The sequence below is a fragment of the Mus caroli genome, unplaced genomic scaffold (genome assembly GCF_978045245.1).
Source record: "Mus caroli unplaced genomic scaffold, Mus_caroli_1 scaffold_4, whole genome shotgun sequence".
Classification (NCBI taxonomy): Eukaryota; Metazoa; Chordata; class Mammalia; order Rodentia; family Muridae; genus Mus; species Mus caroli.
Genome location: NW_028227259.1, coordinates 35,207,922 through 35,230,640, shown reverse-complemented (window position 1 = coordinate 35,230,640; position 22,719 = coordinate 35,207,922). Strand labels below are relative to the sequence as shown.

Genomic DNA, 22,719 nt, shown 5'->3' with positions numbered 1-22,719 from the left:
GACAGGGTCTATGTATCTCTGCTTGGCGTAGACCTCTATATAGTTAGGCTGGCCTTGAAATCAGAGATCTACCTGCCTCTGCCTCCCAGGTACTGAGATTAAAGGTGGGAGCTACCACAACCGACCATCCTTTATTTATTTATTTATTTATTTATTTATTTATTTATTTATTTATTTGGTGCCAGCGATGGATCAAAGGGCTTACATATCCTGGGTGAGTCTCCATTACCGAGCTAGTTCAGTAGGCCAGTTTTGATTTGTTATTTTGAGATTGTGTCTCCCTGAGTCACCCAGGCTGGCCTCAGCAGTAGCTGGGATCATAGGCCTATATAATGAAGCCCAGTGTAGTTCAGAGTTTTTGTTTTCAGTCCATGACTGGTTCCATAGCCAAGATGCCTGTCCTCTACTGAGTGACGTGACTTGAAGAAGGGTCTTAGGAGCTGTTCCTCAGTCTTCCTCTCCAGTCCAGTCACCTTCACTAAGGTTGTCTTTCGGGCTCTCTTGTGGTACTGGGATTGCATGACTCATTTTTACTTCTGTCTCCCATGCTTAGAATCTCCTTGTTTTCTTTTCCCTGTTACAGGTGTCAGAAATTTCCATACTGCTCCTGTCCGATCCTTGTTCCTCCTGCGCCCTGTGCCCATCCTGTTGGCAACAGGTGGAGGGTATGCTGGGTACCGGCAGTATGAGAAGTACAGGGAACGGAAGCTTGAGAAGCTGGGCTTGGAGATCCCGCCCAAACTTGCTAGTCACTGGGAGGTAGGACTGATGTCTTCTCATCTCAAACAGCTGTGACTTTCTAAATGCGATTGTTTGAACAAATCACATTTGCTTTCTTGGGTCTCGTGTATCTGGTGGATTTTGGATGGCTGTAGGAATCACACCTTTGATATGCTATAAAGCTTGTCTTCTATTCAAAGACCTGGCCCTGGTCTCCCCTGCACTGTGAGCAGAAAGTGCTTGCTGTTGGAATCATTGCTTGCACTCGTATTGTCAGCAGCCATCTTGGCTATTGTTCTGGGACTAAGACAGGTGACATGTTGGTTTTTGTAATAAGAATTCTTTCTCACCAGGAACCAGACTGTTATAATCAAATTGTTTTATTAGCACTCAGAATGCTCCATACCAGATTGTCACGTAAGGGGGATGGGGCAGCCACAGTGTTCCTGAACAGTGCATCTTACATAATGCAGCACCTCTTCCAACACCTCTGCTTTCTATGGCCAGGATGAGCCTCTGATTCAGTGGACGTTCAGTACTTATGGAAATTCGATGTAAAGCTGTAATTTAGGGCCAAGAACATGGCTCATCAAGTAAGAGCATCTGAAGCATGAGGTGCAAGCTGGACCTGGTGACGGGTGCTTGTAACTTCACCACCATGGGAGGGCAGACACAAGAGGATTGCTGGACTGCTGCCTTTCACCTAGGTTCAGTGGACGCTCTGTTTCGAGGGAACAGGGAAGAGGGTGGTAGAGCCGACACCTGACATCTAGCCTCTGTTCTGATACCAGTGCATACATGTCACACACTACACTCATACATATTTACAAAAAGCCCCACAAGACTGTCTTTTCTTCATCCATAATTTAACAAAAGAATGACTTGATTCATCAGATGATCTGTGACTGGTCCCAGTACTAGGCAGAAGAGGGTGAGGACTGAAGCTTTCTGGTATTTGGATTCTCTCAGACCTCCCTCCATACTGTTTGTCTTCCTCAGCTGACACGACCTCAGCTTGCTGGTGGCAAGTCACACATACCACCTGTATGAACTTGGAAGTGTCACTCTCTCCCTGGTCCTCTGTATATTTAATTGTAGAGTAGAAGGTTGAGTGGGAAAGCAGCTGATGCTCCTCCATGTTCCTCAGTCTCTGTCGCTAATTTTGGTGCCATTGCTATGTGATGGGCCTCCTTCCAGGATAGGCTCTGTAGTACTGTGGGTTTTGACCAATTTCCTCCTATAGAAGCCAGTGTTTCCTCCCTCCTCCTGTTCCTTCTTTCCTATCCCTTCTTCCTTGTCTCCATCCCTCTTCCCTTCCCTTCCTCTCCTTTCTCTCCTCTCCATTTCTCTGTGACACTAAGGATTGAACCCAGGGTGTCATGCAGGCTGCATGCTTGCTTTCCCACTGAGCTATAGTCTAGTCCTTTTTAATTTTACTTTGAGTCAGAGTCTCACTAACTTGCTTAGGTTGGCCTCAAACTTGTCATTTTTTTTACCTCATTCTCTACATGATATTAAAAGGTGTGTGCCATGATTTTTACATGATGGCTGTAAAAGGATCTTGCAGGGTCCCAATCCTAGACTGGCAAGACACTGATGTGGAATGGCCTATGCAATGGGAGTTCGCAGACACCTGTAGGTAAAGAATTGTGGGAGTTCTAGGTAACCATCCCTTACGTGAGTAACACGGCTACGGAACTCCTGGGTTTTCGAGTAAGATGCCAGCATTTCATCTCATAGAGAGTAGTGTGCACTGGGTTGATGCTAGAATATTTTGTGGTGGCAGCAGAGTGAGGAGAGACTTGAATTGGCAGCACCCCTTATCTCCAGTACCTGCCTAAACTCATTGCAAATAAAAGAAATTTTCCCAATTGTGACCATTCATTCTGGTAGAACTTTGAAAATGACAAATTTAGGGAGCTGGGGAGGTGTGTAATAGTGTTCACTGCACAAGGATGAAAAGCCATCCATGGCAGCATGTCCCTGTTACCTCAGCGTTTGGTGGCAGACATAGGTTTGTTCCAAGAACTCAAGGGTGATTTGAACTGTGGGTGCCCGGTTCAAGAAGTTTTAGGGGAAAAAATGATTTTAGAATGTTGTCTAAAGATTGTGGTGAAGAATGTGGTTGCTTTTGCCCTTGTCCAAGGAGTCTGCCTGAGGCTAAGGTGAAGAGATTTAGATTAACTGCATTGACAAATGAGGTCTTAAAACAGCCTAGCATAGATTCTGTCCTGTGGGTTTCACTCTTAGGAATAGCATGTTGTTGTTGAGCATGTTGTTGTTGTTGTTGAAATGGAGCAAGCGTAGAAAGGAAAAATACAGCAGGTATTGTTCAAGTATTAAATTAGGTGAACCAGAAAATGGAATGGAGCTAAATCCTGTGTTCAAGGATATTAAATGGGATTAACAGAGTGATGACCTGGGGTGAGATTCTACCAAGCTAAGCTTCCATCTAGAGAAAAGAAATTAAAGAAAAGTCTAGGAGTGATGGTTCCTGCCTTTTATCCCAGCACTCAGGAGACAGAGACATGCAGGTCTCTGAGTTCCAGGTGAGCCTACAGAGCAAGTTCTAGAACAGCCAACCTTAGAGTGAATAAATCACGGGAAACAAGCTGGTGACGATACAGTTGAACATATTCCAGCCACAGCAAGCAATGGAACTCGGTAACTTTAGCCACGTGGTTCAGGCTTTAGAGTCAAGAATAGAAGAAAGGGGTTATGGAATCTCCCTCCTGACTAAGGAAAGTGGGTGTCCCTGCATGGAGGCCCAGCGAGGCCACTGTGTGAAACTGTGAAGGTGAAGCTTGGATTGCCAGAGCTCTGGGAGATCTGCCGAAGAAAGCTACAAACAGGGAGTGGGATCAGCCCAAGAGAAAGAAGTCTGCTGCAGTCAACAAAGCTGAAAGGAGTGGAGATCTGAAGAGCGCTTTGATATCATACATGGAGATGCAAAGTTTGGAGTTGGCCCAGCTGATTTTCTCTCTTGCTTTGGTCCAGTATTTCCTCACCACGCTCCCTTCCTTATGCACATGATAGTTGGAAGGATAGATCTGCTTTTGATTTTATTTTATAGGGGGTTACAGTTAAGAGATTGCATGAATCTCAGACAAGACTTTGAACTTTGGACTTTCAAACATTGTTGAGATTGTGGTAAGACTATGGGGACTTTGGAAGTTGGACTAAATGTATTTTGCCTTATGTTATGGCTGAAAGCCTTTGGGGGCCAAGGAATGGAATGTGGAGGTTTGAAAGGCATGGCTCCCATAGACTGGCATTTGAAGATTACAGTGATCTGGGCTCTTCGGTTACAGAAGACTCGTCAGGACCAGCTGAGCAGAACCACAGAATCGCTTGTTTGTTTGTTTGTTTGTTTGAGACAGGGTTTCTCTGTGTAGCTCTGGCTGTCCTGGAACTCACTCTGTAGACCAGGCTGGCCTCGAACTCAGAAATCCGCCTGCCTCTGCCTCCCAAGTGCTGGGATTAAAGGCGTGCGCCACCATGGCCCGGCAGAACCACAGAATCTTAAATCAAAATATTAAATGGTCTTGAGCCTTTGCTTCATTCTAATGTTATGGAGTTTGAGGCCACTGGGGAAAGACTACCGACTCAATGTAGATTATAACTAGCCAAATAACTGTTAGCAGGACCGCAGTCTCTAACGCCAAGTCAGAGATGCTGCACAGAAGCAAGTGGAGGGAAGGCTTTTTAAGGCTGACACCACAATTACTTCACTGCTGCAGAATTTACAGCTCTGTAAGGATCTGCCTCATTCCCCATGCTCACAGTGATAAGTAAGTCTACAGAAGCCAGAACACGTGACCAATCACTTCACGTAGCTACACAGTTCTGGAGAGGAGGTAAGGGCTTTTCAGGAATTTAGGTCAGAGGCCAAAGGTACTAAAGTAGATAGCAGGTACAAAATGGAGTTGCCTTATCGCTTACACTAAAATTTGTGCATAGCTCTCAGCATTCTAATGGCCCAAGTTCTCAGAACAGCTTGCTAAGATTTGAACATTCAGTGGCTTTTCTAGCCCAGAGTTCCGGCATCCCTCCAACAGTCCTCCCCAAAACCCATGGTCAGGATTGCCACACTAGTATCCCACAAACTGTACCCATTTCTATTTTAGGATTTCTGTTGTTGTGATGAAACAACTTAGCCAAAAGCAAAGTGAGGAGGAAAGGCTTTATGTTACTTATACTTCCCCATCTCTGTTCAAACAAAAAGCAAGAACGCAAACAGGGTAGGAGCCTGGAGGTAGGAGCCCATGCAGAGGCCAACTATGCCTGCCTCAAACTTTAGTCTTTTTTTTTCATCACTAATTTATTTATTCACTCAAACTTTATTTTTGACAAAGAGTAGACACACAGAGACAGGAAGTGCATTGGGTTTTTATCTGACTCAGGTGGTGACTGTCTTTTTCCCAACTGACTGGAGTCCGCCCTCACTATCTTATTCAGTTGGCTAGTCTGGAAAGAATTGGCTCAGTAAGTGAAGGAGAAAGAGAAAGGGTCCACTGCCCAGGCCATCACGATGCTAAAATAGAGCAGTGGGCCTTTAAGTAAACAACAATTTACTAGATGGAGGAGGATTTAGACCTTTGCATAAAACTCCTACAAGTGGGGCAATAAAGTAATTTTAATTCTTTGTTCTAAGCTCAGGTTTTACAGTATTTGATAGAAAAGACTCTTGTTTAACATTCCTTAGGATATCTAGCCACGAGAAAGGCTTACCATCTGACTTGCTTTGTGCTTTTCTCTTTCCTCTCATTTCCTTGGTACTAATTTTAGTTTTTGTTTGGATGGGAGTAGTGTAAAGCTTATTTCTAGTCAGAAGTATATCTCAGAGATGTGGCAGGTGGAGATGAGCTGTTAGTTTCATGTTGATATAAAGAGAAAAGGTGTATTAAAGATGCCACACCATATATTCTTGTATATCATGAAATTTTTGAGAGAAATTATTCTTGTTTAAATAAAGAAGAAAAGAAGGAAGAGGAGGAGGAGGCGGAGGAGGCGGAGGAGGAAGAGGAGGAGGTGGCTGAGGAGGAGGAGGCGGCTGAGGCGGAGGAGGAGGAGGAGATGGAGGAGATTGTTTCTTGTAGCCCAGACTGGTTTTGAACTTGCTGTTTAGCTGAGTCTGGCTTTGAACTCCTGATCCTCCTGACTCTACCGTACAAGTGCTGGGATTACAGGAGTGCAGCACCATGCTTGGTTTATACAGTACTGGGGTTTAAACTCAGGAGTACTACATACATGCCACACAAACACTCTACCAACTGAGCTACATGCTCAGTCCTAAGAGCAACTTTAATTCTATACAGATGTAAAAATTAATTGGTTAAAAAGGAAACACAAAACCTTACTAAGGGTTTATTTATTTATTTATTTATTTATTTATTTACTTACTCTTGAGATAGGATCTCACTATATAGCTCAGTATGGCCTCAAAACTGGCGATCTTCCTGCTTTACCTGAGTTCTAGGATTATACCGTGGTGTTAATTGGCAGTCAAATACAGTTTTTGAAGCATAAACTCCATGGTCTTGATGAATGTATATTCCCATGTAACCACTGTCACAGGCACATCTGTGTCCCTGCAGTCAGTGTCCTCCACACTTCTAGACAATCACTGCATGCACTAGAGCTACTGTTCTACAGTTTTATAGAAATGCAACCATGTAGTATTATGTGTTACATGTGGTTTCATTGAGCATAACATTTTAGAGAGTTGTAGTGGGGCATGGTGACATGCACCCTTAGTCCCATCACTAGGGAAGCTGAGGTAGGAAGCTCTCAGAGAGTACTGGTCTACACTGGGAACTCCAGGCTAGCCTTGGCTATATTGTTGAAACCCTGTCTAAATGGGGAGACAAAGAGGAGGTGAGGGAGAAAGAGCAGAGAAGAGAAGGGGAGGGAGGATAAGAGGAGAGGGGAGGAGAGGGAGAAAATTTGTGTTAACATCACATACGTTGGTAGTTTTTTGTTTTTGTTTTTGTTTTGTTTTTTCTGCCAGGTAGGACAGACATTCCCTCGCTTGGGGTGGAGCTGTTTCCTGACAAACCTATCATCGATTGAAATGTATTAAATAAAAATTGTATTTAACATATCAAGCCTACTGAGCATCATGGCTCAGCAGCTCAGTAGATTATAGGATATTGGCTATGCCTTTGTGTTTTCATGGTTAACTGGGTCAAGTAGTTCTGTGCCACTCTAGGTAGTATTGTAATGCATGTCATTAGCCCAGGAAAAGATCACACTGCCAAGTCTGACTTGTACTGAATGCATGCACTTCTGCAAATGGGGAAGTTAGACCAGAGTGGGGAAGATTGTATGGGTACCACGGGGTGTTCTTGGTGGCAAAGTGTATGTGGGTCCTACAGGGAGTTTTTGGTGGGAGATTTATTTACCTATTTTGTGTACAGTGTTCTGTATGCACACCAGAAGAGGCTATCAGATCTCAATCTAGATGGTTGTGAGCCACCATGTGATTGCTAGGACTTGAACTCAGGACCTCTGGAAGAGCAGTCAGTGCTCTTAACCTCTGAGCCATATCTCTCCAGCCCACTTTTTAATTTTTTTTTAGATTTACTTATTTTATATGTAACACTATCTTACTCTGTGTGTCTGTCTGTCTGTGTATCTGTGTGTACATGCACATTGCATGTATTCCTTGTGCCCTTAAAAGTCAGAAGAAAAGGGTGCCAGGTCCCTTGGAACTGGAGTTAAAATGGCTGTGAGTCACAGAATTGGCGCTGGGACTTGGAGCCATTATCCCAGCTCCTACATTTCTTTTATATTACCTAAAAATAAAATTACTTGTTCATTTACTAAGTATATATTTTTATAAGAAATTGTCAAACTTTTGACAACTACATTTTCAGCCGAGCGGTGGTGGCACACACCTTTAATCCCAGCACTTGGGAGGCAGAGGCAGGCGGATTTCTGAGTTCCAGGACAGCCAGGGCTACACAGAGAAACACAGTCTCAGGGAAAAGAAAAAGGAAAGGAAAGGAAGGAAGGCTGGAAGTTCAATGTTCCATGATCAGTGTATCCTTCTCCTTTTAGAGATTCTACCCCACTTCTCAGCATCAGTGCAGTGCTCGGAACCAAAGCTTTATTACACTGGGCCTGCAGGCAACATTGAGATCCAGCCTTATAGAGAGCTAGAGAGCTCACTCAGCAGTTAAGGGAGGCACTAGCTGCTCTTCTAGAGGAACTAGGATCAGTTCCCAGTTCCCAGTTCCCAGTTCCCATTTAGTGACTCACAAACTCCGTAACTCCATTCCCAGAGGGTTCAAAATCTTTTCTGACCTCTACTTATACCAGGCACATACATGGTGCACAGATATACATGCAGACAAAGACCCATAGTCAGAAATTAATTTTTAAAAATTTCAACAAGTGTCATGTTGTTCTCTGTAGTCCTGTGGTATGGATCGTGCACAGCCTGAATGCCACTTTCTCTGGCTGCGGTTCTTGTCTCAGTTGGGTGTTATCAGTCAGTAAGCAGTGTGGCTTCCCAAAGGGAGCTGAGGATTGAGGAACCCAGGGACTGCTGAGGAACTCTGCAGGAACTGGTGATGTTCTGTAACTGCCTGGGATCCTGATCAAAGAACCTGTACACTTGGGCTGTGCAGGCCTGCCTTCTGGTCTTCCACCTGAGGAAGCACTGAGAGACCTTTGCTTATGAGCAGCAGGGACAGGGGACCACCAGGTGTACCTGCTGTCATCTGTATATTACATTGCAGGCAATTATGATTTTAAATATTCTGTCCATTTCTCCCCATAAGACATAAAGATATTTTTTGGCATTTTAATGGCATATTGCACATTGCCTCTTTCCCATATATTGGCTAATGTTTTTGTAGATCACACTTTTGGATTACAGGATATCTAGTTGAAAATATGTTGCTGTCTAGAGCTACAGAGGTAGCTCAGTGGTTAAGAACACTGGCTATACTTTCAGGAGACCTGGGTTTGTTTCCTAGTACTCACACAGCAGCTCATAACTATAACCCCAGTTCTAGAGAATCTAGACATATATGCAGGCCAAATATCCATGCACATAAAATAACTAAATCTTAAAAGAAAGGAAGGAAGGAAGAATATGTTGCTCTTCAGCTTACTTATAGATTTGGTTCTTTTTCTGGTCTTTGGACACTCACCCATGCACCACCCCCATCCTGAGCCCCCTTCTGCAGCTCACACACACTGCTTTTTTTGGAAGGAGATTGGGAAAGGACAGCAGATCTCTGAAAAGGAGGAGTTCATAGGTTTCCTTCAGCGACCCATTTTGCATTCCTCGAGCGGTTTGTGTGTGTGTGTGTGTGTGTGTGTGGTTTTTCGAGACAGAGTTTCTCTGTATAGCCCTGGCTGTTCTGGAACTCGCTTTGTAGACCAGGCTGGCCTCGAACTCAGAAATCTGCCTGCCTCTGCCTCCCGAGTGCTGGGATTAAAGGCGTGTGCCACCACGCCCAGCTGTTCCTGCGGCTTTTTTGAGAACCATTTCCCATCCACGGCTCTCCTAACCAACAGTTGTTTTTCTGCCCTTGAGACTCCTCTCTTCATCCCTGGCATTTTGGTGGATGCTCCTTCCATCTCCTGCAGTTAGGCGGGTCAAATGGATATGGGCTTTCCTCAGGATGCCCTTGGCAACAGGGTTGGTACACAGAGACTCCAGTAAGAACTATTGCTCTACTGGCTATATAGCTCATCCTTTGTACTGCCTTTGCCTGGTGCCCCTAGCTCTCAGGGGAGGTTCTTTAGGTGCTATGACATACCTGGCTTCTAGGCCCAGAGGCAAGGGCTAACATTTCCAGAACACAACACACCTAGGTATAAGACAAAAGGGCCTGGCCCCAGGGACGGCCCTTGCTATAAGTCTCCTGCTCTAAAGGCAGAAGGATATCCTCAGTTTGAACAGGGTGGAAAATATTTTTATAGGAGAATATGAATACTTTCTTCTATAATATTCATGCTAAATTTACAAGTCCTCTGAGGTAAAAATGTGAGTCAGAAATTGTAACTTGTAGAGAATGAAGACTTCCTTTTTGTATAAACTGCTGACATGAGCCATCTGTGATATGGTTAAAGGAAGGGTGTTCTTATAGGTATGAGAGTAAGAATAGCCAGAGCAGAAAGAAAGGAACACAGAGGGAGGGGAAACTCAAGAAGACAGAGAGAGAGCATATTGAAAATAGCAGGGTTGGGCTGGAGAGGTGGCTCAGTGGTTAAGAGCACAACTGCTTTTCCAGAGGTCCTGAGTTCAATTCCCAGCAACTACATGGTGGCTCACAACCATCTGTAATGGGATCTGATGCCCTCTTCTGGTGTGTCTGAAGACAGCTACAGTGTACTCACATACACTAAATAAATTAATCTTAAAAAAGAAAAGAAAAGAGCAGGGTTATAAGAATGAGTAGCTAGGGGAGGGAAGCCTGTGAGTTGGCGTTTAGGGAGAAAGGACAAGGAAGAGTGTGAAGTATGTAACAGGTACTTGTGATTCTGAGGGAGCCTGGAGGCCAGTGTGTGCTTTGGTATTCTAAAGGCACCACCACGGATAGCCAGTGATAAGGGAAATGGCTCCTTTTGGTAGAGGGAACCAGCTCCACTCCGAACGCTGGCTTTTATCTAACTGCCAGAAATCCTCCTATAGTTCAGGACTGCCTTTTGGAGTTTGAGGGAACTGGAGTTTCCTTTGGACCTGAGAATCTTAACTGGTTTCAACATGAAAAGTGCCAGTCCTCTCTGTTGGTCTTACAAGGTCGTGAAAATAAAAGACAGATGAGGGGACTGGGTATGCGGGCATAGACCTCAATCCCAGGGCAGCCTGGGCTGTCGAGGGAGCTCTAGGACAGCCAGGGTTACACAGTGAGACCTTGTCTCAAAACAAAGCAAACACACATGAGGGTCTTACTCAGAGTGGCCTGAGCCAAGATAATAGTAGGAGGTGACACTTGGGGACATTGGTGACACGTGCCTAGAGTACTAGTACTCGGAAGGCTGAAGAAGGAATATTGCTTAGTTAGGCCCATAAGTTTAGGGTTAGCCTGGACAGCAAGATCTGTTTCTAAAACAAAGGCAAAACAAGTTTAGTTCCATGGACACTTTTCTTCGGCAAATATGTAATCCTTTGGAAACAGGACAGAGGGGCTTGAAGGGTGGCTCAGTCTGTAAACTGCTTGCCATATAAGCCTGAGGACCTGCTTCAAGGGTGCTAATCCTGCTGGGTGAGAATAAGGTCACTACCACAATTCTGAACCAAATTTGAAGCAAGCCTCAATTAAATACTGGCCAGGATGATAGGATGGCCAGGGCCATTCCTGGGTTTCCAGAAAATAGCATTTTGCCATTACATTTTGCAGAGGCTTAAAAAGGCAAACCCACAAGGGCATGTCTTAATTACTGTGCTATTTGTAAGGGATGGCGGAGGCCCCCCAGAGTCACACAGGACACACCCAGACACCAAATTCTCAGCACAAAGATTTCTTCCAGGGGTGGGGTGTGGGGACAGCAAGCAGCGGGTAGGTTTGGTTGTCTTCAGGAGAGGGGTTTTAAAGAGGGGAAGGGAGATTCTGTGCTAAGATGAGTTGGTAAGTCCTGATTAAACTTATTAGCCAAATAATGAGTTTGATTGTTGGACCTTGGAGGTTTGTCTCAGGAGTGAGTCAGTGGCCAGATAAGGGAATGGGCCTTGGGGGCTAAAAATATAATCTGTTTAGCAAGGAGAAGAAAGGTGAAAGGCTAAACTTGTTGGAGCTGTTTCCCATGCTTGGACCTAGTAGATTCCCTCATTATAGCTGTGAAGAGACACAGTGACCACCATAATTCTTACAAAAGGAAGCATTTAGTTGGAGGTTTGCATACAGTTTCAGAGGTTAGTCCATTGTCATCATGGTGGCAAACAGACATGGTGTGGAGCAGCAGCTTAGAGCTTTCCATCCTGACACATAGGCAGCAGGCAGGCAGAGAGACAGAGTAGGCCTGGCCTGGCCATTTGAAACCTCTAAGTCCAACCCCAGGAACACACCTGCTAAGCCTTCCAAACAGGTCAGCTGCTGGGGACAAAGCATGCAGGTGAGTATGAGCCTGTGAGGGCCTTCTCATCCATCATCCACCACAGTAGGCCGAAAAACTCTCAAAGTGCTACAGCTTTATTGTTTTTATTTTTGAGATGCAAGGCTCAGTGTGTAGCCCAGGCTAGCTTCAGATTGATGGTCTACCTGCCTCAGCTTCCCAATGTGTTTGATTACACATGGAAACCTCCTGTGTAGTAGTCTTTTATTTTTTTGATGTGCATGCTTTTATTCATGTATATGTTTGGGGTAGGAACAAGTTTTGTATAGGCACAGAAAAATGCAATGTGGTCAAGATCAAAAGACAGCCTCGGGTGTCAGTCTTTGGGATCCTTCTACAAGGTCTCTCACTGTCTTGGAACTTGCCAATGTAGTGAGCTTACAGAGACAGACCCTCCTCTTAGGTTGTCGTCCCTGGGGTCCAGGTGCATTGCAGCACACTTAGTTTTTGGTTTTATGGTTTGCTTTGTTTTTTTCCACCAGGTTTTGTTTATGAGGATCCTGGGGATCTGAACTCAGGCAAGCGCTGTACCAACTGAGTCATCTCTCCAGCCCTGTGAACGCTTTTGTATGGGGCTGGAGAGATGGCTCAGCGGTTAAGAGCACTGACTGCTCTTCCAGAGGTCCTGAGTTCAAATGCCAGCAACCACATGGTGGTTCACAGCCATCTGTAATGGGATCTGACTCCCTCTTCTGGTGTATCTGAAGACAGCTACAGTGTACTCATACACATAAAATAAATAAGATTTAAAAAAAAAAAGTTAAGAAAATCAGCTGCTACAGGGAATGCCTCTGCCCGGGAGTTGTTAATACTGATGTTTGGTTTATCTCCGTGTGCTGTATTTGATTTTTCTTTGCATTTTTTTAAAGCACTATAAATTCTTGCTTTAAAATACTGTCCTATACACTTGAGAAACACAAACAGGGATGCTTACTTTGGGCTCGCTCTTGGGCCTTTTGTGTAAACAAGGTCTGAAGAGCGGTGCATACAGCTATGCGGAGGCCAAGCTTGGACTTGAGGGATGCTGGTCAAGGACACCCACTTAGCCCTGCATCTTTACCATCAGCCTCAGCTGCCTCACAGGGAGGCAAGACCCGGGTGCTTCACCTGGTATTCCTTCCTTCCTTCCCCACACCTCAGGGTACTGCTGCTTCACACAGATGTGCACACGGTGCCAGCACGTGCACAGCTGTGGGCAGCACTGCGCATGCTCGGACAGCTTTGAAGTGAATGTAAATTGTGTAGCCGTGTTACTTAGAAGCAGGGTTGCTGCTGACTTTCTGCGGTTGTTAGATGAGGCTGTGTATGTATGTGCCCGCAAGGAGTGTGCAGTAGGTGCTGAGAAAACAGTTGTGCATGTTAAATGGGCAAGGAGTGAACTTGGCTGTGGAAAGCCTACTTACCTGCTTGGCCTCTGTGGCAGTGCCACCGTCTGGAGCAGTTCTCTGACACTGCGGGACCTGTCCTCGGAGAACTGAGTTCTAGAGGAGAAAGGACTCTCAGGGATCTCCAGGCCCTACCTTTGCTGCTGTGCGGGACCCCTGGCTCTGAGACATGCAGCCACTCTATTAGGTGGCTCAGGCTGTGCTGCCGTGTGGCCAACCTCCAACCCATGCTCCAGTCTAACTTCTCTTCCTGACACCCTCAGCACAGCTCTGTACCATTGGGAGATTGCCACCCTGGCATTGTGTGGGAAAGCTGAGGCCTGTGTCTAAACATGTGCAGTTTAAAAACAAAGTCAGCCTATAATCCAGATCTTAGGAGGTTGAGGCAGGGGGATTGCCACAATTTCAACACCACTTGGGACCTATTTAGTGAGTTCCAGGATAACCTGGCTACTGAATGAGACTCTAGGTATCTTGGCAGAAATAGAATAGGACAGGATGGTATAAAATAAAATAGGGAACAAACAAGGCCTGTCCTAGGCTGGTCAGTGATGACTTGGAGGCTTGGGATGCTATGGGATACTTTCTGCTGAGCTTATCCTGCCCCAGCCCAGGCCATCTCTCAGGATCCATGTAACGCTCTCAACTTGGAGATGAAGCTGGGCTGCAGACTTTTCTAGAAGTTGTTTATGGTGAGGTTCCTAAGAGACATTTCTGAACAAAAAAAGAGGAATTGGGGAGGACTGAGAGAATCTTGTGTGGAGAATACTTCATGCTTGCCCAGGCTTTCTAGCTGGACATGTAGAAAATGAACCTGCCTGTGACTTCTTGTGTTACTCAGAGATAGCAGCCATATTTACTGTGCCTCTGGACACTTGGGTAATAAGAGGTGACTGTGAGCACCTGCCATCCTTGTCCCTCAACTACATTTAATCCCTGACACAGAGCATTAGACAGTGTACAAGCAGGGAACGCACGAAAGTCACCCATCTTGGGTCTAGCCTGTGCTCTACTAAGCAGCTCCAGATCCCTTGTCTTCGGTTGTTGGCAACTAAGTGGTCTTCAAGCCTGTAAAGCCTCCCATTGGCACTAGGTGGCAGTCTCAGCCAGGAGAGGCCCAGAATAGAAGGGCATGGGTATCTCAAAGGGACCTCTATGTAGTGAGCTAATCTTATGATGGGGTAGGGTTCCCCAGAAAGAAATTCATCTTTTAACTATCATTTGAATTCCTAAAGGTGTTTGCTTACAAAAAAGACATGTGGTGTCCAGGTCTCCAGGGATTGAACTTAGGTCTCCTGCTTGCAAAGCAAGTGCCTTATGAACTGAGCCACTGCCCCAGACTCCAGATAATCTTCAGAGGTCAGGGACTAATTTGTACTGTCTACTGGTGCACAGGTCGAGTGAATAAAGGCAGCTTCTGTGCATTCTGTGTCCCCAGCCTCGTGGTCTGGTGTGGGTGTGGGATAATATCATGAAAGTCTCACAGGATAGCCCTCTAGTCTGCTAGAAAGTCTGCTTGCCTCTGCCATAGCATAGTCCCTGAGCTTGTCACATAAGACTTGCTTGGGCTTGATCCAGGTGAAGAGGACAGGTGTGTGGCGCTGTGTCTAAACAATGTCAGTGATTTTTCAGCTTTGTGATCCACCCGTCTCTAAGTCCTCTAACAGTATGTCATCTAGTTCCAATCAGGTTATGAACTCAGGGGAATGAAATTCAGTGTGGTCAGAGGGACTGTAGATGTACCCTTTAGTCTAGCATGAAAGACTAAGTCACCCAAGACCACTTGGCCATTGCTGAGTTGACTACATAGACATGAATGAAGTTCGTTTGATAGAATGTTGATCCCCCAGTAGATCTTCCTCTTTCCCTAGAAAATGTTAGGCCCATTCGTTTCCTTTTATGTTAGTTGAATGCCAGTGGAGCAGGCTATGGGTGTAGGGTGGTCTGCTGACTGCAGTCCAGAATCTTCCCATCCAGTGTAAAGAAAAGAGGAATCCTACAAGGTATTCCCAGCTCTGAAAGCACTGCCTGGTTTCTAGGCTGTGGGTGAGTGGTGGCTGTTAGAAGCTTTTCTTGTTCATCCATCCACCTTGCCTCTAGAGTCTGGGCTTTATGTGTCAGAGTTTTATGGCCCTGGGGGACAGATGAGGTTGCCAAGGTTAACCTTGTTACTTCAGGATCAGGTGTAGGAAGAAATTGTAAGGATTACTGCATCTGTAGAACTTCTGGAGGGGATGCCGGAAGTAGCTTTGTAGTGAAGAAGACAGTCCTTACTAGGCCTCTGTCTTGCAGGGTTGGTGACAAGGACAGAAGCCAAAAGCCAGCCAGAAGCTGAGGATTCAGGGTCCCTGAACTCCCAAGAGGCATCCTCTGGAGAGCGCTGGGCCCTTGTGGCTCTGCTGGGTGTTGAGTGGGGAGCGGTCAGTCTTTGGTCAGTCGGGAGGCTATGACAGGGTGGGGCCAGGGCCCCTGCTGGCCTCTTCCTCTTTTCTCCAGGCTGTAGCCCCTCCTCTTAAAGGGCCCTCCTGGCTTCTGTTGCTTGACTTGGAGCTCAGAGGGAGTGTTAGCTTTAACAGTGTCTGGTGTTGCTCCGCCTGCCCCCGCCCTCAGCAGGAACCAGAGCCCCTGTCTGCTCTGAGGCTAAAGCTTCAGAACCTAGCCAAAGCTGGAGGACCTGAAGACCAGAGCCCAGAAACTGGAGTGAGGCTGGTCTCGGGAGTGACTGAGCTGATAGAAGCCACAAGTGGGACCTGGAGCATCAGGCAAGCTTTTCAGGGCTCTTTTCCTTCCCTGCCCCTGAGGCTGGGAGGTCTGGGTGGGAGTGCCTTCTAGCACATGTAGTTAGTTAGCTCTTTTATAGTTAGGGCCTGGGGAATCCCTTGGGCGGTCTTGCTCTCCTGCGCCCCCCTAGGCACCCCCCCTCCAGGCACTTGGTCTCCCTGAGCTCATTTCCTCCACATCCTATAGCTTCTCTAGTCCCCAAAAGGCTGGGCAGGAAGTGAGCAAGATGCTGGGAGGTGTGGGAAGTACAGGCAGGCATTGGGGGTGGCCCTGGGCTCCCAGAATGCATTTCTCCTATGCGGCCTCAGCCTGGTAGAGGGAAGCATCCTTGTAGACTTAACCTCAGAGGGCAAGGAATGGATGACATACTGTCTCTGCCTTGGGGCAAGAGAAGATTTCTTTACCTATTTTTGAGAAATTGAAGAACACTTGTCTGTCCCTTTCTCTCACCCCACCCTCAGCTGCTGACCTGATAACAGGCCATCCAGCCTTCTCCTTGTCCCCTCTTCCATGCTTATGACTTCCCAGAAGAACTGCTGGATTTGCCCCAGGGAGGATCCGTTTTCCTGTCTGTGGCTTCTGAAGTCTGTCTATTTCCAGCCCAGGAATACAGAGGCAGAAGGAGTTAGCTGCCTCCCTGGGCACACCTGCCAGGAGGCCCTGCCTCAGGGAGCTGAGGTAGAAATGACCGAAGACCTGTAGGGTGGGGCCGTGAGTTAAAGGGAGCAGGAGATGCATGATCTGGGCTTTGTTGGTCTCCTGCCCAGGAAGGGCTGGTTGGAGTCTGCCTGCCTTTCATCTGCCCAGACCAGAACCTACCAAGTCAGAAATAGAAGGTGTGCACAAACCTGAGAGCACACCTGTACCACCCACCCACCCACAAACACACATGCCCACTCAGTACCCCACCTCTCACACCCATACACACTTACAATAACCGCTAACTGGGCTGCTCCGTTTGTTGACTTAAGTTGGAATGTTCCATTCCACTGAGGACCAGGTATCCTTGCCTCGTCCCAAGCAGTGGTGGATGGAGAAGGACATGGTTGTGAGCCCCAGAACAGCATGTCCTCACAGACCTCTCCCCGTGTGCTTGCAGTGGCCCTTACATCCTACGTACTGGGCAGAACTGGCTCGTATTTTGGGCTCCCCTTTCAGAATTACCCCTTTTGTCTTTTCACGGTATTCCCTTGCTAGAAAGGGAGGTAAGACTTGGGGGCCACAGGCATGAGGTAGGAGTTAAGGTTTTTAACGTTAGTCGGACTTTGGTTATAACCATGTTCTGAGCTCAAGGGAAGTGGGCAAAGGAGTTTCCCTGTTTCCAGATGAAGAAACAGGCTTCGAGAGCAGCAGGGACATTTCAAGGCCTTGAGTAGCACTCAGGACTGCAGTGTCAGATGTATGCTCACCAGAGATCCCTCTGGGTTCCCACGGGCCAGGTGACAGTGCTCAGGCCGTGACCCAAGTCTGTACTAGCCTCCCCAGGATGCACTTGACTCTCAGAAGGGACTGTGGTGTCAGCACTGGCCTGCCTCAGGGCTCCTCCTTGTCCAGGACTCACTCAGAGGCTAGGGAGAGTCCTAGGGCTTCTTCAGGGGGAGGGTCTGGGGGCCTGGGGAGGATGGGAGCATTATTGTTGAAGCAGCTTTGGAGGTGACACAGGAGACTGCTGCAGGCTGTCCCTGTCCTTGGCAGCTCTAGGCTGGACAGACAGGACTCACTCAGCCTGTTCCCAGTGTGCTGTGTGGGGTCCACTTTTGATGTTTTAAGGAAGTTGACACACAGGTGTTCCAGTGTAGGAAAGAAGACTGCAATAAAGGCAAGAACACACTGCTCATCCATGGCCTCTGTGGGCAAGTGCAGGCTGGGTCCTTCGATCCCTTGGACAGGTCTTAGTGCCTCTTCAAGGAAGCGGCTCATTGCCCTAGTCCCTTGACCTGCCTTGCTGAAGGCAGGAGGAACCCAGGCTACCCTGCCCTGGTGGGCCACCCGGCTTGTCTAAGACCCCAGCCTAGAAGGGCCTGGCTGGCCCCTCATAGCACTATGGGAGAACAAAATGTCTAGGTTCTGTATGAGTCTATGAGAGCCTATGTTTTAGCTGAGCTGTATGTGCAGGCTCATGTGTTCACAGCTGCCATAGTTAGCATCCTATTTGGTAGCACAGTACGGTAACCTTGACAGGAAACCACATTCTTGGGGTTATGTGGTCCCCTCACATTCCACATGGTCATTCTTGTTTCCTGGGTGTGAGCTCTGCTCCTGTTTCAAAGCCTGGACTTCATAGAGCAAGGAAAGAGCCTCTGAGAGCCTGACCCAGCTCACGTGATGGCACATGTCACCCCTGAGCCCAGTTGCCTGGCCAGAATGTACACCATTCAGTGTCCAGTAAACGGTTGGAGCATCTCACTGTGTGGTGAATGTAGAAGTTGTAGAGGCTCATTTGAGCCTGAAGCAGAAGCATGGGTGTCCCTAAAGCTTGGCCCTGACCTTTGGATGGGGTGGGGCTTCCATGTGTGCTCATCTGGTGCTGGCATCTTTTGAGAGGAGAAGTTTGAAGACGTTTATGTGCTAAAGTAGGCCAGTCCTTCATTTCCTCAGACACAGGGAGAAATCTGTACATACCCAGGCCTTGGTGGCCTTGTCCCTTCTCCCAGAGGCCACTAGCATACCTGGGATCCAGTGGCTTTTGCAGGCAGCTCCAGGGCTCCAATTTTTACCTTTGGAGAGAGGAATGTATCAGTGTCGCACAAAAATCCTTGTTTAGTAAGGACAATCAGTAAGAGTTGTCACTGTATGTTGCCTACCTGGTCCTTGTCCATGTCTGTTCTCTGTCTCTTGAAGCCAGCATTTTTTCATCTGAAAGTGGTGACAGAGGCCTGACTCCTCCAGGGCTGGGATTAAGACTGGAGAGCAGGCATACAGGCTTCCAGTAGCCCTATGAACTCTCATCCTTTCGAGGTCCTTGAGAACACTGGGCTGAGCCAGCTGCAGCTGCAAAGAGAAGTCACTCTACTCTCCCTGTTACCTATATGGTGGGGAGGCTGTTACCATGCGGTGGACCCTAAAGGTTGCCAAGGAATGGCTTGGCCAAGGCTCCTTATTCAAGACAGACTGAAAGAGCCGGCTAGGAAGATTTGGGCTTCAGTGCTGGCTGTTGCCCAGCCCCCAGCTAGTTTTCTCTGAAATAGCCCAGGTGTACAGCTTGTGAAGATGCCTGGACTACACACAGTCAGGTGCTGGAGGCTTTAAGGCCAGGAGGAATTACCATATATTACAGTGCCAGTACATGATGCCTTACCTGGATGTCCTGGCTGTCTGCCCCTTCTGTCATTCCTCAGATGCTACCTGAGTGGAAAATGGGTCAGGTCCTCTGAGGGAGGGGCCATCAGCCTGGAGCCCGAGGGAGGGCTCAGATTCCCACCTTGTGCTTTCAGAACCCAGTGGCGCCTAAAAGTCGTGGCAGTGTCTAGTCACCTCTCTCCAGGCTGGCTGGAGCAGACAGCCCCAGGGCTTTACCCACCTGCTGCCCTCCAGCAGAGCAGGGAACAGACAGGTGACCAAAGCTGAGTGATAGGGCTGGCCCAGTACAAGGGCTTCTGTCCTGGCAGCAAACCCAGAGCAGGTGACCTGAACAGGAGGTCCAAATAGGTGTGTGACTGGTGGCTGTCTGTTTGCAATAGCTGTGGTCCTCTAACCTGTGCCTGTGAGCCACCAAGAGTGAACGGAAACTAGAAGCATTGCCACCAGCAACTGGAGCAGTGACCACACTGAAGTTCCTCTGGCGAGGGGAGGGGAGTAAGGAGAAAAACAAAGGCAAGTGAGCGAGCAAGCCAGCAAGCACACGAGCGCACTCTCGTGGAGGCTCACACTCTCCCTGTGCCTACCCAAGATGTGTCAGTCAGAGAAGCAGCCAGGACCGGAGCTCCAAGCAGCAGCGAAATGGTGAGATGCTGCCCACGAGACCTAACCTTCAATGTATCCCGGCATAATCTCAGGAGGATCAGACACCAAGTCCTGTGGCCTGGGGGGGGGGGGGGAAGGGGAGTGGCAGTAGGGGGCTGGATAAAGGAGTCTGGAGAGGGAGCCCTCTGTGCCCTGAGTAGGAGACTCACTTCAGGTACCTATGGCTCTGGCTGGGGGCAGGGGGGCAGGCAGGGGAAGCAGTGGGCTTCTATCCCGTGTCTTGGTCTTTGGCAAGGGCACCGAGGCCCCCTTTTTCCTCCCTAGACCCCTGCTTCCTACACCTGATCCTCCCCCAAGCTCTTCTGGACTGGTGTCCACTCTTCTGCAGTGACTTGGGCAGGGCAGCCCACAGGAAAGCACTGATTTGTCTTTGCTTGGTCCCTGCCACCTCCCCTGGTTTTTTATAGACACAGTGGGGTCCTGTGGAAGAGAAAGGAGGAGAGCAGGACAGTTGGTGTGCTGTGGTCTTGGCGCCTGTGCTGTTTACCAGTTCTCTGCTGCAATCCCCTTTTGTTCTTTGCTTTGCTCAGTTTCTAGGAGACACAGGACTCAGCTTCTCTTGAGCAAGGCTCAGATGGCAGCCTGAGCTTGTTTAATCAACTGTGCTTTTTCAAACATCCTAGAGTGGGTGGCAGTATAGTCTCATGATGCCCACTGTGTGACAGGGAACTTAGTTGCATTCAGGAAGCTGAGCTTACAGTGAAAAGGCCTCTCTGTGCCTTTGGAAGGCTGGCTGAATAGAAGACAATGACCTTGTAAAACTAGTGGGTCATACATGTGGTTCTAGCAGAGCAGGGAGGTGGCTTTGGAGCTAGGTGGAGAGCCTTCTGAGCCTGTGGATGAAGCCACTGCTACACCCTACCATTTGGCAGAAGAGGAAGCAAAAGACTGAAGGTTTTCCCAGGTGCCACAATGAAGTAACAAAAGACTTGGCAGGTGTCGCCCAACTGTCTAGGCTCATGGCACTGTGTCTCGTCTTTCTGGCACCTGTGAGGGCAGAACTGTCTTTGGGTCCCAACCCTCCTAAGCATGGGAGGTTGTGGGTATATGGCAGATTCTCTTCCTTCCCATTCGGGGCTCCAAGGCCTTTGCTCATGCTGCTGCTGTACTTAGAGGTTCCTAGGAGTCGTTCCTGAGCTGCCGCCCACTCAGCCGGCCGGCAGATGGGAGACACTGGGAAATAAGCCCAGTAGTCAGGCAGCCAGGCTCCTGCCTCACAACTAGAGTTGGTTAGAATTGAATGGGCACTGCAGTGCCTGCTGGAACTCTTTGGTTCCATTGGGGAGAGAGGCAGCTTGCTGGCGGGGAGGGTGGGGTGGGGTAGGGAGCAGGACTGGCACTGGCTGAGGGGTTGCTCCTCAGGTTCCTCCAGACTTAGGCACTGACCCAGGCCACGTGTGGACATGTGTCCTGCAGGTTGTGCTTTCCCCAGCTGGCCCTACGGCGGAGGCTAGGCCAGCTGAGCTGCATGTCCAGACCAGCTCTGAAACTGCGCTCCTGGCCGCTGACCATCCTCCACTACCTCCTGCCCTTCCGTGCGCTCGGGCCCCTCAGCCAGGTGGGATGGAGGCCCATGAGCAGGGTAAGTGTAAATAGGCCTACTGGCCATGACCCTCCCTAGACAGGCCTGAAGGGGAGGCACAGAGAAGGAAACAACTTATCAGAGACTGCACTCCTGAGTAAATATGTGTGAGAAGGTTGTTTGGTTGGCAGCCCTGTGACAGTTCAGAAAGCGCTGGTTTTGGAAGGAACTTACAGTTGTAAATCAGAAAACAATGTCACTGGTTTCCACATGCAGAAGAAAACAGGTGATTGAAAGAAAAAACCAAGCAGAGTCTAGCCAGCCAGCAGAGGGTGGTTTAGGAAGCTGTAGCCAGGCTGGGCCTGTTAGTTGGAGTACATGCTTGAGCTCAGGACTGCACAGGCAGCATCTCAGGCAGGCCCTGGCCAGCAGGTCTCTCTCTCTCTCTCTCTCTCTCTCTCTCTCTCTCTCTCTCTCTCTCTGCTTCTTGACAGACTGACTCCAAAAAGGACACTGGTAGCCTAGGTAGGCACCCACAAAAGCCCAAGGAAGTATACTAGACACTAGAGCATAGCCTGGGGACACTTGATGGTATTGCTCTGTCCAAGTCACTAACATCAGTCAGAAGACACTGACTTAGTGTGGAAGGACTGTTGTTGAAACTTGGTAAAATTACTTCACTCCTAAGGGAGTTGGTGCTGCTACCATAGCAGTGGTGGCAGACGCTCAAGTGCTCTGCAGAACCCTCTGGCCTGAAAGTGGGACCGGTACCTGCCTCCTGGTGCTCTGTACTAGAGGGGTGACAGAGAGCTTCCTCCTGCCTGTGTGGAGAGCCCATGGGCTTGCTCAGGTGCAGATGTGGCAGGGTGATGTAGATCTGGGAGTGAAAACACCATCCTTGCTTCCTTTTGAAGAGGATGCTCAGGACTGTAGCCCTTTGCTCTTGGGAGCCTGATGCCTTCTTGAGTTGTCTGAAATGTGGGCAGTGAGCTGGCACAAGGGCAGCATGCCTCTAGGTGATCTTTCAGGCTTGCACCAGGTCTGTTTCTGTCCTCATCTTCCATTTGTAAGAACCAAGGCTATACAGCCCAGTCTCCACCTCTGGGATTAAGGCAGCTGCTCTTTGACCTTTGTGTGCAATAGCAAAAATGATACCGGCTACAATTATATCCAGCCCCTGTTTTGAGTATTTGGTGAGCAGTCTGGTTCCTCCTGAGAAACAGCCACCTCACAAACCAGCCTGAACACTTGGGCCTTTGTGGTGGCATCTGTAGA

The 22,719-nt window shown here is 48.1% G+C and overlaps 1 protein-coding gene across 2 annotated transcripts in view; it reads left to right on the top strand.

The window, feature by feature from the left end:
- Nucleotides 1-22,719, top strand: part of LOC110293852 (phosphatidylserine decarboxylase proenzyme, mitochondrial) — a 46,070-nt gene that overhangs the window by 20,745 nt on the left and 2,606 nt on the right. Inside the window, exons 1-3 of one of the 2 annotated variants that reach the window (XM_085836588.1) lie at nt 15,763-15,940; nt 19,640-19,901; nt 21,339-21,504. In XM_085836588.1, coding sequence (XP_085692714.1) covers nt 19,849-19,901; nt 21,339-21,504 — 219 coding nt within the window. In that variant the 5' untranslated portion in view covers nt 15,763-15,940; nt 19,640-19,848. Of the gene's footprint in view, nt 1-583; nt 760-15,762; nt 15,941-19,639; nt 19,902-21,338; nt 21,505-22,719 lie in introns of those variants that run through there. The other variant, XM_021161698.3, reaches the window with a different exon arrangement.